The sequence below is a fragment of the Dermacentor albipictus genome, chromosome 1 (genome assembly GCF_038994185.2).
Source record: "Dermacentor albipictus isolate Rhodes 1998 colony chromosome 1, USDA_Dalb.pri_finalv2, whole genome shotgun sequence".
Lineage (NCBI taxonomy): Eukaryota > Metazoa > Arthropoda > Arachnida > Ixodida > Ixodidae > Dermacentor > Dermacentor albipictus.
This window is the reverse complement of record NC_091821.1, coordinates 399,931,532-399,948,272: the sequence shown is the minus strand read 5'-3', so window position 1 is coordinate 399,948,272 and position 16,741 is coordinate 399,931,532. Positions and strand designations below refer to the sequence as shown.

General features: G+C 47.8%; 1 protein-coding gene across 3 annotated transcripts in view; it reads right to left on the bottom strand.

The window, feature by feature from the left end:
* The window catches only part of LOC135918771 (probable ATP-dependent RNA helicase DDX23), a 55,150-nt gene that overhangs the window by 24,604 nt on the left and 13,805 nt on the right, over positions 1 to 16,741 (bottom strand). For all 3 annotated transcript variants that reach the window (XM_065452465.2, XM_065452467.2, XM_065452464.1), the window contains 5 exons: positions 15,763 to 15,901; positions 6,822 to 6,952; positions 6,014 to 6,190; positions 5,406 to 5,485; positions 1,805 to 2,030 (listed from right to left, as the gene is read on the bottom strand). In XM_065452465.2, coding sequence (XP_065308537.1) covers positions 1,805 to 2,030; positions 5,406 to 5,485; positions 6,014 to 6,190; positions 6,822 to 6,952; positions 15,763 to 15,901 — 753 coding nt within the window. The remainder of the gene's footprint in view (positions 1 to 1,804; positions 2,031 to 5,405; positions 5,486 to 6,013; positions 6,191 to 6,821; positions 6,953 to 15,762; positions 15,902 to 16,741) is intronic.

Here is a 16,741-nt window from a genome sequence, read left to right as displayed (position 1 = left end):
CTATATAAATTATCACCGTCAACAGCCTATTTTAAGTACACTGCCAGCCAAATGTTTCTTCGAGCAATCTATAATTACCTCATCCAAGTATATATACGTGACTACAACTTTCTTAATGCTATCCTGAGCCAATCAACTGAACAGGAAAGTCGCTTGGCGCTCATACAAAACAGATGTGCATGCCATGACTTTTATTTGTCAGTCACTTCCTCCGGATCAAATTAGTTTTCAGTTTCAAGCAGCCACATGCAGCCATCTATGGAAATTGCAGCCCCATCTCTACTGCAGCCAAAGCAAACTTTATTCTGTGAGATCCAGACAAGGGAAATAAAAATGATAAAGCAATACAGAAGTAGTAAATATAGAAGTAGTAATAAATTTGTTCAAGTGAAATTACAAGATAAGCAGAAACAGATTTTGGATAGCACAGCCCTCACTAATTACTGAGAAGTAAACAGTTATAGAAATAGGCTGAACACAGCCTGCAAAGCGTGACATCACAAAGGTGTGACAGCCCTGTCGTCACATTATGTACAGGTAAAAGAATTTTAGAAAACTCTACTGGCCTGAATTAGTAAGATTAATAGACATGTCCATGACTGTAACAGTTACTTGGCAAAGATAATTGTTCGAGATGGCAAACTGTCAAGAAGACAACTGTTGACATTGTCTGCCATTTTTCCCTGCAATGCCAGTTTTGCTTACAAGCATGCAGCTTGTCTACAAGAAGGAAGCATATTTTTCCAACCCACTGCCACTCACATGCATTGTTTGTTGCTTAACTATAATTTTCTATCTTCAGGCATTGTCGTCCTTTTAACATTTCTAAACTGGTGTCAGAAGTGCTTGCCATGTCTCCTTGTTTTTCAGCCATGATTGTTGCTGCAGCTTCGAGCTAAAGAGGAACATAACCGATAATCCAGAAAGTTCCGCATTAGTCATGACAGATGCCCACTGATCGTACAGCATTGAACGGTAAAACCATGTCATTCAAGCCAATGACCATCAAGTGATAGGAAGAGATTTATGATAATGTAGTAGCAATAAGAATATTTCATCAGCCATGAAGACATGCGCCAATCGCCGAGCCGAGCACCAAGCCAGTTGGCCTGTCCTCTGAGTGTTACATGTTGAACCAAGGCCCAAAAGCACACATATATCAGTGCTGTTGAATGGACAGCTGATATTGCACAGCACATAAGATACCTTATCACACATGCACAAGTATCTATCGATGCGCTGCATTTCGCAGCACACACTAATTTTGCAGCATTCATGGGTACATTGTCCATTACCACAAGCTCTGACATTTGATAGCGAAAGCAGCCCGTAGTACTTCTCAATCAAGCATGTGCCTGCAGGTTTTCCTTGTCTTATATCATTGCAAGCGCAATCAAATAATGCAGCACGGGAGCCTTTGTAGCACACAAAATACCTTTGACACAGGGCACTTGTGCACAGTCACAGTATGCTTTCCTTGTTTTTGTTTATTGCCCATCAATGCCCCCGGACCTAAGCTAATAACACGATAGTGGCTTTCATCTTCAGTAACGTAGCTGTGAGTGCCATTACAGAATCTATACGTGTAGGATTGCATAAATCTTTCATGAACATAACACTTGACGCACTGTGCGTACTGGCTCTTTTGCAACCTGTGCACACTACACAGACATCATACTGTCGTACAGAATTGCTTAGCTAAGCCATCCGATGCCAACATGTAACCCAAGTGGCACGCATTCATAGCCTGAACACACGCAAACACACACAATCACACACACACACATCAGGAACAAGCTCAAACCTTGTAGCCGAGCTCCTTGATGACATCAAGGATGACAGAGGGGAGGCCACACTCGGACCACTTGCGAAGTGGGTTGGGAATGCGGCCACCCTTGATGGTGATGTTGAAATCCTCACGGAAGATGCGCCAATCACGCTCCTGCATCTCTTCCAAGGACTTGTGCGACCAGTGCCGGTCATCCCACTTCTGCTTTTCCTCTTTGCTCTTGATCTTCTTCAACCGCACCCTGGTGAGACAACAGCCATTATTATACAGATGCACGGAAACTCAGTATCCATTCAGAGATAAGCAATATGCAACACAGCAACAGGACCATGAAGCACAGCTATGTAAATGCCATACCACTTTCCAATGCATTTCCTCCAGTTCTAGGTGCCCAACTCTAAAAAAGGCTCTAAAGAATATAGTATGGTAGCATCAATTTGTGTTTTTTTTGTGTGTGTTTTTTTCCCTGGTGATAATGGCATCACAACAGGTTCTTAAAACATCACACATAACATATGAAAAAAATATTTACGATGGAAAACAAACATTACATTTTAGCTATAAAGTGCCAATAATTCATAAGGTTGCAGCTTTTGCTGTGAAGTGCTGTTTTTCTGTTCACAAAATCATGGCCACTACTGATGGCAGCTCCACTGTGCCATCACTAGACTGCTGCAACAAAAACTAGCGGTGTACGAATACTCTACTATCACCGAATTAAAACGAACAGTGAATGTATGAATAATTATATTCGCAAACTGAATATCTACTATTAGATTTTTGTATATATTCGGTGTAGAGACCCGCACAATGCCATGTGTCACATGCACCACGGAGCTTCTTATGCCCGATGCCGCCCAAGCAAGCGTATAACTTCGTTTTAGGCACAATAGGAGCACAACACGCGCTACGGACGGGCCACCTCGAGTGGCACAGTAGAGGACTTGGTCACTGCAAGTGCTCCCCGGCATCGTCCTAATGCACTGATCACATACACAGTGCCCGAATGCTGTAATTCGCAGAACGGCACCACATTGGTCAGGGCCGCCTCTGTCGGTACAAAGTTCATCCAGATCAACAGACACAATCAAAATGATAACGTGACATGAACAAACGAGTGGAAACAAAAGCAGCGTATCTTTCATAAAGTGGGAAAGCATATGCAAAGATTGGGCCAATTAGGCGCTGATAAGCAAGCAGATCCTGGTGGATACATGGCGATGAACTTCACGCCATTAAAATAGCCATCAATCTAACCTGCACACATGATCTCGGGACCAATGATAACTGATGAGCTACCCACACAAACATATTAGTGGCAAGCATTTCGCGACAGCTTGCATTCATTACCAGATCGGCCAGCAGGAAATTTTTGTCACAGCCACACTGCCAAGGCCATTAGACCTAATCGGTGTTGCTTCGTTGGGCGTCGGTGACTAAATTTAGTTACGATTTGGTGCCAAATCGACGCAGATCTATCACAGCAGTCGCAAGACATTCGGAAAGCCAGCAACCCACCTCGCAAACAAAAGCGAGTGCATGGGATGGCAACAAAGTTGTTCACAACCGTCATCTTTGTGACACACCACGCAGCGGCGTCTTGTTCCAGACATCGTTTCTGGCCTACATTGGTCTCTTTTTGTAGCGATTAGTAACTCGTCACAAGACTAGGTTTGGGTTTATATGGCTGGAAAAAGTGTCATAATTTAGTTGCATGCATTTGCGCGGACCACGGATGAACGAAGGTGTGTGAGGGAAGAGGAGCAAGCACTTGCGAGCACTTGCCGACTGTTTCAGAATATGTGACAAGTGTCAAATCACACTGAACCTGACGATGAAATGGCACAGATGGTGCCTGCTCTTTACCGTCAGCACAGGCTAAACGTTGAGTGATCGCGTCCCGTGAGTTGCAGTCCTCTGGACTATCATACAGATTGACCTTACGATAACCCACCTGTCGTGAAGTCCACGTAAGCCTTCTGTATTTTTTTAGAAAAACTGGAAAGTAAATTGAACATTCTATGCAATAAATAAATGATTGCCACAAAACACAGGTCTACCATTAAACTGAGAACCTCATGTGTATTCAGTACAAGAGAATGTCACTAATTCATTAGTTTCAGAGAGAAAAAAGCACTTAATTCTATGCAACAGATATTCGATTGATAAAAATATATATATGTTTTACAGACCACCGTTTACTAGAACTAAGTTATAATCAGTGCTGGCATACTAATTTGGCGTTCCCTTTATTAAGAGTAGACCATACTGTATATCTTGATTTCGATGTACCTAAGGTAGTGAGAGTTTGCTACATTCTTGTTATGCAACTCTAGGAGACTTCTGAGCCTGTGCAGCCTTGTATTTTATTGCCAAAAATTTGAAGCATTACATTTTGAGAAAATTTTTCTGATATTCGATTTGATATTTGTTTCTTTATCGTACTTCAGATTCAATTTTAAATTTAGTATTCAGTATTCGCACAGACGGACAAAAAGGCATGTAATATCAAGCAGCTTAAAATTCTGCACAGTGTAATGGATAAATTGTGAAATTAAAGAAAATAAGAAGCGAATTGAGCAGAAAGAATCTGATCAAACAAACTGATCCTAAAAAGGCCACCAGCACACTCAATGTGCTGCCAATACCTTGCAGCTGTTTAGTGGGGGCCTCACTGGATTGCACATTACAGGCAATAATGTTGGCGGTGCAAACAAATTTTTATGCAGTTGGTCCAGGAAAGGCTTCATAGCTCCCTACTTTTTTTTTTGTCAACTGTACAAAAGCATATGCCTCATTAACGTGCAGTAAGCTTCAACCATCCATCTCGTGCCCAGCATCAAAATACCATTCCATTCTGAGTAAATTAATTGCTGGGTTGTCTGTGTAGCTTTTCTTTATTATCTGGATGGTTGTTACATGTCTTGTGTGTTGTTATAGTTGTATAGTAGTGAAAATAATTTTTCCCATCATACCATTCATTTCAGAGTATTTTCCATTACTTGCATTTCGCAGTTTCTTCCTGCTTTCATGGGTCTGCCACTTTTCTCACAATTGTGCTACAATAAATTGTCTGCTATTTTCGTGCTCTTAGCTGTCCAGCAAGCTGTTTGATATTGAAGAAACAAGACACACCGTTATTTACAATACTCCTTTTCATGTGAATTACTAGAAGTCAAATATCACATGCAATAAAGCGTATTTCGACGTTTTTTTTTACCTCTTGTTTCATTCAGCCTGCCAGATAATTTGAACAATTTTGTTGGCCCCGTCAAGGCCAAATTAACGAAAGTTAACTGTACATACAGTGATCCTGAACCAGCTACGGAACAGATAAAAATGGTGAATGAGACAAACGAGACAAACACATATGCCTACAGTCTTCATTCTTCCTGGCACTGCTGTTGAATCTGGTATGCACAAACAACATGCCCAATTCTATTGCCCCTGGTAGAACACTCACAGGACAGAAAAAGTGATCTAACGGCATTGAATATATCACTCAAGTTGTTCCCCCATGTTTTGTTGCTTATTAGCAATCTAACAGCATTGAATACACCGCTCAAGTTGTTCCCCTGTGTTTTGTTGCTTAATACCAGTATATAACTAGACTTACACTTCTTGATCTTTTTCAGCCTGTGTTCTTCTACGTTCCAGCAATTCACCGTAGAACTTGGACTGTTCTTTCTTTTGAGCCTGTAAAAGAAAAGCAGAGAATCTGCCTTGATGATAACCCATTATCCTGTAATTTCATCTCACTACTGCCTATTCTGATGTTCACTCACAGGATAACAAAGCCTAATAGGCATTAAGGAACAAACTGGCCTTGACACTGGGACTGGCCTTGATATAGCCCTATTTGCTCGAGTCAGGTTAACGGTTTCACAGTAAACAGCTGTTAATGCAGTGCTCTATGTCAAAGCTGTACAACCAAATGTTGTCATCACAATGACTGCAGCAGTGGTGAGTGAGAAAGACAGCAATCCCTTGCAAGAGTGACCAGTCTGCCGGAGACCTGTACTAAAGGTAAGCACGACTTTAAAGCTGAGTAATAAAGAAGTTATGAAGTGGCGAATGGTGGCAGTCATCTATTTATGAAGGGCTGAAGACTTACAATGACCATTGCACTTATAAATTTGCACTTTAGGCTACACAGCAAGTTGTCCCACCAGGACGGAAGGCGCGGCCTCTTCCAAGTGAAAAGCTGGAGACAAGAAGGCTTACCTTGAGGTCAATGCCTCCAACGTGTCCCCTGCCAAAGAACTGCACGGTGTGCTTTTCTTTGTAAATAGGATTATAGTCCACGGCTGTGTCCTCCGAGGCATCCCAGTCAAAGACAAACTTGCGATCATTTAGCCGCCGCACACGCCGCTTTTTCTTCATGAGGCCCAGGTAGCGTTCCTGCAAGAGATCACAACAGTTTCACAACTAGATAAAGTATAACTTCTCTTACACAAGTTGTCTAAAAACATATACATAAAACTAGCTCCACAATCGGCCTTCCGCCACATCTCTTCTGCTTCAACGGCTTCTCATGGTTTTAGTTTTCAGTGAATTGAATGGCAACTGTGCATAAAAGTGAAAAGAGAACATTCAGAGGCATTCCACAGTGCATTCACTGACAACACCAGCTAGGACCTCTGACAAAGCCTACGTGCAGCTATCGTAAGTCTAAAGCAGCCTCTTATCCAAGCACCACAGTGAGCACTACTGGCAATGTGGTGACGGCAGGCATAGCAGATGTGCTGAAGGCATGGTCAGGTCAGTCTGTCATGCCTTTGCACCTTTTACACAAATTCCCAAAAAAGACTAAGCAGCCTGGAAATGATTTTAAGGTGACCAACCAGGAGCCAAGGTGAACAGGCTGACGAGACGACAATGTCATTTCTTTGATGTGGCAACCAGAATCTGCACGAGTTCCATGTACCCTCTGGCCAACCCATGCTAGTCACAACCTAACATGCAGAGTTGACTAGCCTGTCAGCCAAATGCTTCCAAAAAGTTACCAGTTTCAAGAACTTGAGCGACTTACCTTGATAGCTTCAAACTCCTTTTCTTTGTCCTTGTGTTCCCTGATCTTGTCTCTGTCGTCTTCCTCATTGTCGACCTCACGGTACCGCTCTCGCTCTTTTCTCCGTCTGTCCAGGCGGTCGGAGACATCGTCTGTAAGGCAGCAGGATGTGGTAAGAGGTGCTCAAAGCCAGACTTGCTGAAACAGAACTCAGTGGATGGCATTACAGGCAGTAAGCGAAAACTAGCAATAAATCTCCACTAAGTGCAGGCTACACTGGCAGTTTAAAGTCATGCTGATAGGTCGCTTCTACAAGAGCAGTGAATGGTGTTGTACTAGTACCGAGTTTGAGGTTGCAAGTCCGATTCTGGCCACGGTGGCCACATCTATATGGGGTCAAAATGCAAAAATACTCTTGCACTTGTACATGTAAAAAAATACCAGCTGTAAAAATTCCGCACTACGACGTACCTCATAACCAAATCGTCGTTTCGGCACATACTATAACTACAGAATTAAATTTCCTTTAATCAAGAGCAGTGGCCTGAACATCACAAAATGATGTAAAAGTGAAAAGCAAGTGGTAAAGCTGTCTGAATATTACACAATTGTTTTGATAATCAGATCAGAATGTTCTAGTCATCCAACTCTCATGATCAGTTAAGACTCTGGATCACAACAACAGGACAACACGTGGGCAACAAGAGAGAGAGAAAAACATTTATTCGGACCATCGAGGTGGTTGCTCTTGAGGTCGAGTGGGTGGGGTCCTCATTCCAGGACTCCACTGGCCGTGGCTGCTCGACGTACTTGCTGGACGAGAGCTTCTTGTCCCGCCAGGGTATCGCCGGTCAGCTGTACCTCCCACCGCTCAAATGACGTGCTAGGCGTCTTTAAGTGTTGAGGTTTGCCCTCGCACCCCCACGAGATATGAAAGAGTGTAGGGCGTGTGTTGCCGCACCAGGGGCAGATGCCGCGATATGTATGTGGGAACATTTTACTGTATCTGTGTAGGTTTGGAAATGTGTTGGTCTGTATAAGTCGGAGAGCTACGGCATCTTCAGTGCTGAGCTTTTTGTGAGGCGGGGGATAAATCCTGCGGTTGAGTCGCTGGATCTCCAGTCGGTCGCAATAATTGGATGGCAGGGGCATGAAGGTAAAGGGTGGGGATTGATGAGGCGATTGGTCTTGCCCCGCTCGGTTGATGAGCGCTCGAGCTAGGGCGTTCGCCCTTTCGTTCCCCTCCAGACCCGCGTGCCCCGGCGTCCACGTGATTTGATGGTATTCGTGCAGCCTCGGGCCTAGAATCTGAGCCGCCAGCAGCGGTGTCCGTCCGTTCGTAAAGTTACGGCAGGCCTGTTGCGAGTCCGTAACGACATGGACTTCCCTGCCTACCCTGTCTTCTTGCTTTATTACCAGCGCCGCGGCTATGGTCTCAGCCGCAGCTGGGGTCTCTGCCCTCACGGAGGCCGCGAGAGTCAAGGAGTTGTCTCTCCCGTTCACGGCGGCTACCGCGAAGAGGCCCCCCACAGGGTACGCCGCCACGTCCACGTACATTACGTACGGGTCACCCTGGAATTGTCGGCGCTGTCTGTCGACGCGAGCCTTGCGTCGTCCTTTATGGAGTTCATGACTCATGTGCTTCGGTATCGGGTTCGCCTTGATCTTGCCTCTGACCTCAGGCGGGAGTGATCGTTGCCTATCGAGGGCACGGAGCTCCGTTGCCGTTCCGGTCCGGTGGAGGATGGCTCTGCCCGCCGCCGTGTTCTGTAGTCGGGCCTTTTGCGAAGCCATAACCGCGTCCGACAGCTCAGCGAAGGTGTTGTAGATCCCGAGGGCCGCTAACTTCTCGTTTGAGGTGGTGACAGGAAGACCCAGAGCCGTTTTGTACGCGCCTCTGATGATGGCATCGACTTGTTCTTGGTCGCGTTTGTTTAGCGAGTGATGGTGATACGGCATGCTATACGTTATTCTGCTGATCACCAAAGCCTGGACGAGACGAATCGTGTCCTCTTCTCGCATGCCCTTGCGGCTTCTTGTAATTCGTTTTATAATCCGCGAGATCTGGTTGGTGGCAGACCTTAGGGTTTGGATGGTGTGGGAGGCTTTCAGGTTACTCTGGATCCAAAAACCTAGAATCCTAATCTTATTGCCTTCCGTTATCTTCTGGCCCTCAAGATAGAGGTCGATAGGGCCGGGGGACTTGTAGATTCCTCCTCCGTGCACCCGGATCACCTCAGACTTTTCGGGCGCACAACGCATCCCGCTCGCTGCCGCAAATCTCTCCACAGCCGTCGCGGCCTCTTGAAGGGTCGCCTCTTTTTGTGCTAGGGAGCCCTTGGTGGCCCAGAGCGTGATGTCGTCTGCGTACAGGGCGTAACCTAGGTCGGGGATCTTCTGCAGCTCTTTGGTCAGCGCTAGCATCGCGACATTGAAGAGAATCGGGGAGATTATCGCCCCCTGCGGTGTTCCTTTGTTCGGCACGTCGATCGTATCCGATCGAGTCTTGCCTATTCCGATGGTTGCCGTCCGGCCCGTCAGGAACGATTTAACGTAATTAAGGATGCGCTCCCCGCAGCTGATGTCGTTCAGTCCCTTGAGAATGGCCTCGTGGGAGATGTTATCGAAGGCCCCTTTTAGGTCGAGTGCGAGCAGGAGGTGTTCTCCTCCCTTCGGTATGCCCTTGAGAACTTCTTCCCTTAGGATTAGGAATGCATCTTGAGCAGAAAGTCCCGGCCTGAAGCCAAGCATGGTGTGCGGGAAGAGGTCACCGTCCTCTATGTAATGTTGGAGGCGGCTTTCTATGACCCTCTCGTACAGCTTGCCGAGGCACGAAGTCAGCGAGATGGGACGCAGGGCGTCGATCGCGGGCTTCTTGCCGGGTTTGGGAATGGTCACGATTTCCGCGTGTTTCCACTCGTTTGGTACGTGGCCCTTGCTCCAGAGTTCCTCGTTGAGGTATTCAGTCAAGTCCTGGATGTGCATCGGGCTCAGGTTTCTAATCATGGCATTGGTGATTTTGTCAACTCCGGGAGCTGTGTTGCGCTGTGAGGCTCGTGCCGCGGCATACACCTCTTCCTCCGTGATGGGAGCGTCCAGTTCTGGTCTTGGTTCTCCTTCATATTTTAGGAGGCAGGGTTGTATGGGGTCGCTACCCAGGTATCTGGTTTTTAGGGTGTCAATCAAATCCTGATCGTTTCCGGGGAACTTGTGAGCGATTTCTAGAAGCGTCCGACTGGTTGTCGATTTCGCCTTGTCGGGCTCGATCAGGCAGCGTAGGATGGCCCAGGTCTGCGCCGTACTCAGGGTACCCTTGAGCGAGGTGCAAAACTGTACCCAATTTTGCTGCGTCAGCTCGTTTGCGTAATTTCTGGCCTCGTCTGTTATTCTCTCGATACGAAGACGTAGCTTCCGGTTGAACCGCTGTCGCTTCCACCGTTTGAGGAGGCCCTCACGGGCTTCCCACAGGTGTAAGAGCCGGCGGTCGACTTCGGGCGTCTCGACCGTGTGCTTGATGGTTTTAGTGGTTTGGATGTGGGCGTCCCGGAGGTGCTGCATCCATTCCGCTATGTCTGTTATACCGTTTTCGGGCGGGGGGTACTGCCTGAATGCCTCCCAGTCCGTTAGCCTAATTTCGCCAATTGTTCTCTTGAGTTTCGGCGTGGATACCGAGATGCTGAGGATATAGTGATCGCTGCCCAATGTTTCGCCCAGGTGCGCCCATGAGTATTCCCTTACGTTTTTGACAAATGACAGGTCCGGAAACGTGTCTCGACTTACACTGTTGCCCAGTCGGGTTGGTTGGAGGAGGTTGGTTATCAATTCGAGGGCCATTTGGTCAACCGCATCGAGGAGCGACCTTCCCTTTTGCGTGTCTTGTTGGTAGCCCCAAGTCGTGTGTCTAGCGTTCATGTCTCCCACAACTACCAGCTGGTTGCAGCCAGCGGCTCTCACGCTGTCGTAAATGATGTTGCGGAAGTCGTCTTTCTGAGCCCTCGGCGGACTGTACAAATTCAGGATGAAAGTGCTACGTCTACCCCTCTTCTGCGGAAGGACTTCCACTAGCACGTGATTAATGTCATGATGTTGATAATGTTGTCCCACGGCCGTCACCGTTTTGTGAACTAAAACCGCGACTTTCGGTGATCCCGCGTGTTTAATTACGTAGTAACCCCGCAGCCTGATCGGCTGGTTCCCGACCTCCTGAAGGCAGATGACGTCGGGGGGGTATAGGTGATTTTGGATGAAGAGTTGGAGTGAACTTGCCTTCTTGTTGAAAGAGCGACAATTCCACTGCCAGATCTCGAGGTGTTCGGGCGCGCTGCGTGTGGTGTTAGCCATTAGGGAGTTTTAGTGTTGGGGACGCAAGCGGCTTGCGTACGCAAGAACTAGGGGCGACGTTACTGCGCATGCGCAGACCGCTACGTCTACTTGCGTCCTTGGGTTGTTGGAGCGGCCGAAAACATCGCTGCCCCTAAGAGGTCACATTACCCACGTGACTCTTGCGGTGTAGGAGAACTTACGAGTAGCTAGCGGGTAGATAATCTAATAAATCTTTCGACAAGTGTCGACAGACGTCGTTTTTATGTGTATTAGAGAGGTTTAGCGTGTCGGTATTCGGATTAACGCAGTTGGGGTGTTGGGGCGGAGCCATAAACGGGAGCGTCCTGCTTGGTGCATCCACCTGGCGGCGCAAAGCTCAAATCGACAAAAGCAGGTAATATTGCTGTAACCAAGTCTATTCTACTTCGCTGCTGGCGTAAATTATCGGCAATGGCTTAATTGTGTTGCTGCCAAAAATTTATACCCGCAGCAAAGTAAAATACACTTGGTTACTGCAATATTAGCTGTTTTGTCTGTTTGAGCTTTGCGCCACCAGGTGGCAGCACCATGCAAGACGCTCTAGTTCATGGCTCCGCCCCAACGTCCCAGCCTGCGTTTACCCCGTTACCGGACGCTGTAAACCTCTCTATTAACTGCTTCTAATAAAAAGAGTTTAATGTACTTTACTTCGTATGCTTCATTTCATATTTTATAGCATGATAACGCAGCAACGATCAGACGTTGGTGGTGCTGCGAGCGCATGCGACCTCATTGCGGTTTGCGTTTGGGGCCGCTAACCTATAACACGTTTCTGCTTGCGTACGCAAACGCAAACGCACCCAAGCGCTTGGGGCCCCAACGCCTTGCGTCCCCAATACTAAAACTCCCTATTGCTGACGTTCATGCCACTACCGTCGCAGTTGTCGGCGTCGCTGACGTCACCCGTGTTGTTTATGCGCCTGTACGCCTTGATGCGTGGGTTGCTGATCTCGTCGTCGACCCGCTTGCGCGAGCCAAACTCAACCTTGCGTATTCTTCTTTCAAGGTCTTCATGGCTTAGTGTGTTCTCCTTGACTTTATTGTTTAATTCGCCCATCTGGTAAAGCATCTGTTGTATCGTAGCATAAATACCTTCGAGGGTGACTACACTTGACTGGACTGCCGCTGCCGAGGCCGCACCGGGGAGCGATGAGGGCGTGGTGGTTCTTGACGGGGGAGGAATGGAGATGGCGGGCTCGTGGCCTATCGTTCCGCTTTGCGACCCTGCCTGTGTGTTGTTGCTGGTTTTGCTTAACAACGCTTCTAAGCGTTGCATGCGTTGGTTTAGGTCGTTAACCTGAGCCTTGAGTTTTTTATTTTCTTCCCTGATGCGCGTACATTCTGGGGAGCATTTACTATTTTCACTGGTATCTTGAGCGGAGGAGGTACCAGACTGATTCCGGCTCACCTTGTTGTTGTTGGCTTGGTTCTTCTTGCCCGATTGGTTCTTCTGTTTAGACGTGGATGTCGAGGTAGAAGGCTGTCGCTGCCCTTGCTTCTCTCCTAGCCTGGGCCACTCCGAGCGGAAACGGGACCTAGACCTGGACTGGGACCGGGATCGGGACCGGGACCGGGACATTGACCTGGACTGGGCCCGGGACCTCGAGCGGCTCGCCGAGGATTCCGAGCTGAACCAGCGTAGGCGGCTTCGCCTTGGCCTTCCTCCATCATTGTCGTCGTCTTCCTTCCTCCTTCCGGCTGGAGGATGCTTCTTGGTGGCAGTGCTCTTGTTTTTTAGCTTTTGCTTGCACTCCCGAGACTCCGTGGCGTGGGCTTCGCCGCAGACGGCGCACTTGAGCGAGCACTCGTGGTCGTCCGTCGGGTCGTGCGTCCCGCAAGCGAGACAGATTTTGATGTTCGGGGTAGGACAAACGTCCGATCGGTGTCCCATGCGCTGGCACACATAGCAGATTTGTTTTGTGGGCTTGTAGGTGTGGCACTCGGTCTCCCCTCCGTAGTAGTAGACGTAACGTGGAACTACGTCAGAGCTGAACGTGATCAAGGCTGTCTTGGTCTTTCCTAGCATGCGGGCCTGCACGATTTCCACGCCTTGGGTCCTAACCCTTAGGTGAGTCATAAGCTCCTCGGGCGGGGTATCCGGGTCGATTCCATGAATGACGCCCCGGGCCACTCCGTCCGGTGCCGCAACGTAAGAGTTGACCTCGTAAACGTTGCCGCCCAGCACAATCCGCGTGATCTTGCGCGCAATATCCGCGACCTCCTGATCTGGGGTACTAACAATAATTATGTTGGAACCGGGTCTCAAGCGCACGATGAAATGCGAATCGTCAACTTTCCCTCCGCAGGCGGCCGAGACGGCTTTTGATATTTGGTGGTTGCTGAAACTCTTCACCTGAAGGCCTTTCTTGGGTCGAATGATGATTTTGAAGTCGCTACGTGGCAGTGGGGGGAGTCGTCGCCTCTTCTTAAAAGAAGGCTTCTTTGATGCCCCAGCGCCTGCAGCTGCGTAGGATGATGATGATAACGCAGTGGCAGAGGAGGGTGATAGCGGAGAGATCACCCTGCCTGCCACGCACACTTGCTCGCCTCTGGCGAGCTTCTTCTTCGTTCTTCGCTTGAGGTGTAATGACCAGTTGGAATAAGGACATTCCGATGGCGTCCCTTGCGAAATGTCCTCTTCCATAGTGGCAGGGTCGTCGTGGCGATCTTCCGAATTGTCTTGGAAGTCCATGGCTGTAGTTTCTGGCGACGAAGGCCCGGCGGCAGCTTGAACAATAGCACCGGGGGCAGGTGGGGCTGTAGCAACAACTCCACCTCCACTCCCTCTGGTAGAAATAGAAGTGGCCGGCTGGGATCCAGCAATGTGCGCCATAGTGAGTGCCGAGTAATCGTAGCAAGCGAGCGGCGGCAAAGGCGGCGGAGCGCCTCGCCTACCTCCGCGCTGCTACGTACGGCGGCGTCAGGCTTAACACGGCAGCGCCACCCCGGAGAACTTCAAAGTCCAAAAGCGCAAAATAATATGCACTCACGGTCTTCAAACTTCCCAAGGGGGTTCCGGATGACTTCACGAAGGTCGTCAGACAAAGACTTCGGTCCTCCGATGTGAATTTCTTAAGAGAATAATGAAAGTCGACAGAGCCCATGCGAAGCACGTCTGCGCCGCTCGGCTGCCAATGCCAATGCCAATGCCAACCATGCCAATGCAAAAAAAAAAATTAATCCTGAAATCGTATTCATTATTATGTCAAAGTAACCCCCCTTTAGTGGGTGAATAGCTGGAGGAGAAATTAAACGAAGCTAGCAAAAAAGGTACATGAGTTGGCAGTTTTATAAACTACTGGTCCTGACCTGATGCATAGAACTGTCTTTTGAATTTCCCGATTGTTGGGCTCTGTTTTTTCTGGCCATTTCGTTGAACCCATCTGTAGCATGTGCAGCACTAACTTCACTTTTAACTGAGAAAAAAAAGCTTAAAAATGAACATCGACATCAGCCACATCACTTATTAAATTAGAGTTAATTATCGACAAGTATAATCATCATCTTAGATACTTGGTGCATTTCTTGGCATCATATGCTAAAGTAACACATTTACTTGGTCTCCTTCGCTCACATGGCTCATTTTTTTACCCTGTCTGTGGCTGACAACTCCTCAATTTTTCTTGGCCCCCAAATGTCCTCTGGCAATTCCTACTTCTCCTCATTCTCTAGGAACTGGGGCCGTATTCTAAAACGTTCGCCTTCCGCGATAGTCACGTTCAGTAAATCGAGTGACTGCTTACCCGTGATGTCAGCGTGCACTGCCAACACGCGCTGTCGAACGCTTCACATCGCATGAGAGAGCGCACCATGCGAGTGCAGAGCGGCTCGGATGTGAAGTGTGAAATGTTTTATTTTATATTAATCAAGAAATATCACCGCGAAACATCGCATGTACGACGCCACCAAAAAGGCTACTATAAACTACGTACCACCTATCTTATCTCTACTACACTCCACCACCAACCAAACGCCAAAAGATATGTTCGTTTATTCAATATATGTCAAGAGCACCCATCGACACCATGACGTTAAAATGACGTAGGCCGGAACTACTAGATGGCGCTGTTTATTTTCCAGTTTTGCTAAAACCGGCAATCAGTGCACGTCGTTGGCAGAGGCGTTGCCAAGGCGATAGTTTCGAGGAAGGCGAACATTTAAGAATACAGGCCCTGGAGATGCTGTCTTTATCTTGCAAGGCGGTTTTTGTACTATGCTTCAGTTTTGATTGCTGTTTGTATTGTGAAAGGCCGCATGTGCGTTTTTATGTACCGCTGCTTTCTGCTGGCAGCATATCCTTTGTTTGTCATTAGTGTTATAGGGCCAGTCAAGCTGCCGTCTAGGCAGCCTTTTCCCCATCTCACCTAACCACAAATGTACACTTTTCCTGTGCCATTTTGGCCGAATGAACTACCTAAAATCGTCGTACAGTAGAACATCCCAAAAGGGCAGGAGCAGTAAAACAATGCATTCTGTTCCTCTGTGCACAAACTCTCTCTCTCTCACAAATGACTATGTGCAGTAAAGCAGCAGAGAAGTGGCAGCTGCCTGAGGACCATTATGAGCACTAAGAAAGTGCCTCCACTGTTGTGATGCTCACCGGAAGTGCGCTTGGCCTGCTCAAAAAACTGTTGCCGCTTTTTCCGCTCTTCCTCCATCCTCTGACGCTGTTCCTGGACCTCCTGCTGACGACGCTTCAAGGCTTCAGCCGCTCGTTGTTCCTTTGTGAGGAACACTGGCTGAAAGTTGAGAGAGCTAATGAAATGCAGCTCTTTTTTGTTTTAATAGTTAGCCTCATTGTTAAAATGTGGTAAGGGTTCCACTCTAACTTCGGCTATGCATGGCACAGCTGAGAGCAGCCGCATGGGCCCTTTCTTGAAAGCAATCTGTGATGAGGACAGAGTGCAGATGCACTGGGACTGATAGCTTTGTGTGTATTATGTTCTTGCCGCTTAGTTCACGTTGAAGCAAGAGGCAGCATGGAGGTCAATTCGCTCACTGCTGCTGCCACACTTCCTCCTACCAGTGTTTTGACAGAGAGTGTCCGCTGACGTCAAGTGAGATGTGTTCATGTTTGTCTGGGCACACGTGACCCCATGCTAGTTAATTTATTTAGTAAGAGAATATTTACAAGTTTAGCAAGGTAAAGTTGTAGGCCAGTTGGTGAGACCCCCCCATCTTGAATAAAAAACCGCTACAGACACAGGACAGAGGGAGACGACAACACAGGACAGTGCTGATGCCCTGTGTTGTCATTTCCCTTTGTCCTGTGTCTGTAGCGATTTTTTATTCACAATGTTTACAAGTTTATATGGTCGATAAAGCTACCATCGTTAGCCCACTAATTTGCTATCACAATCGATGCTTTGCCTTTTGAGTGAAACTGCAAGTTTTTCAGCACATAAGGACTCTGCATGAAATAAACATGCCTTACGCAAGAGAGAATCAGATTGTGACAGCACATGCAGTCGCGAAACAAAAACATGCTGGCGTGTCGCCATCTATCACACAGAAAACAATGCTCTGTGCAGTGGCATCACTATCAGCTGTGCCACCAACAAAGAAGAGGGCAGTCAAGT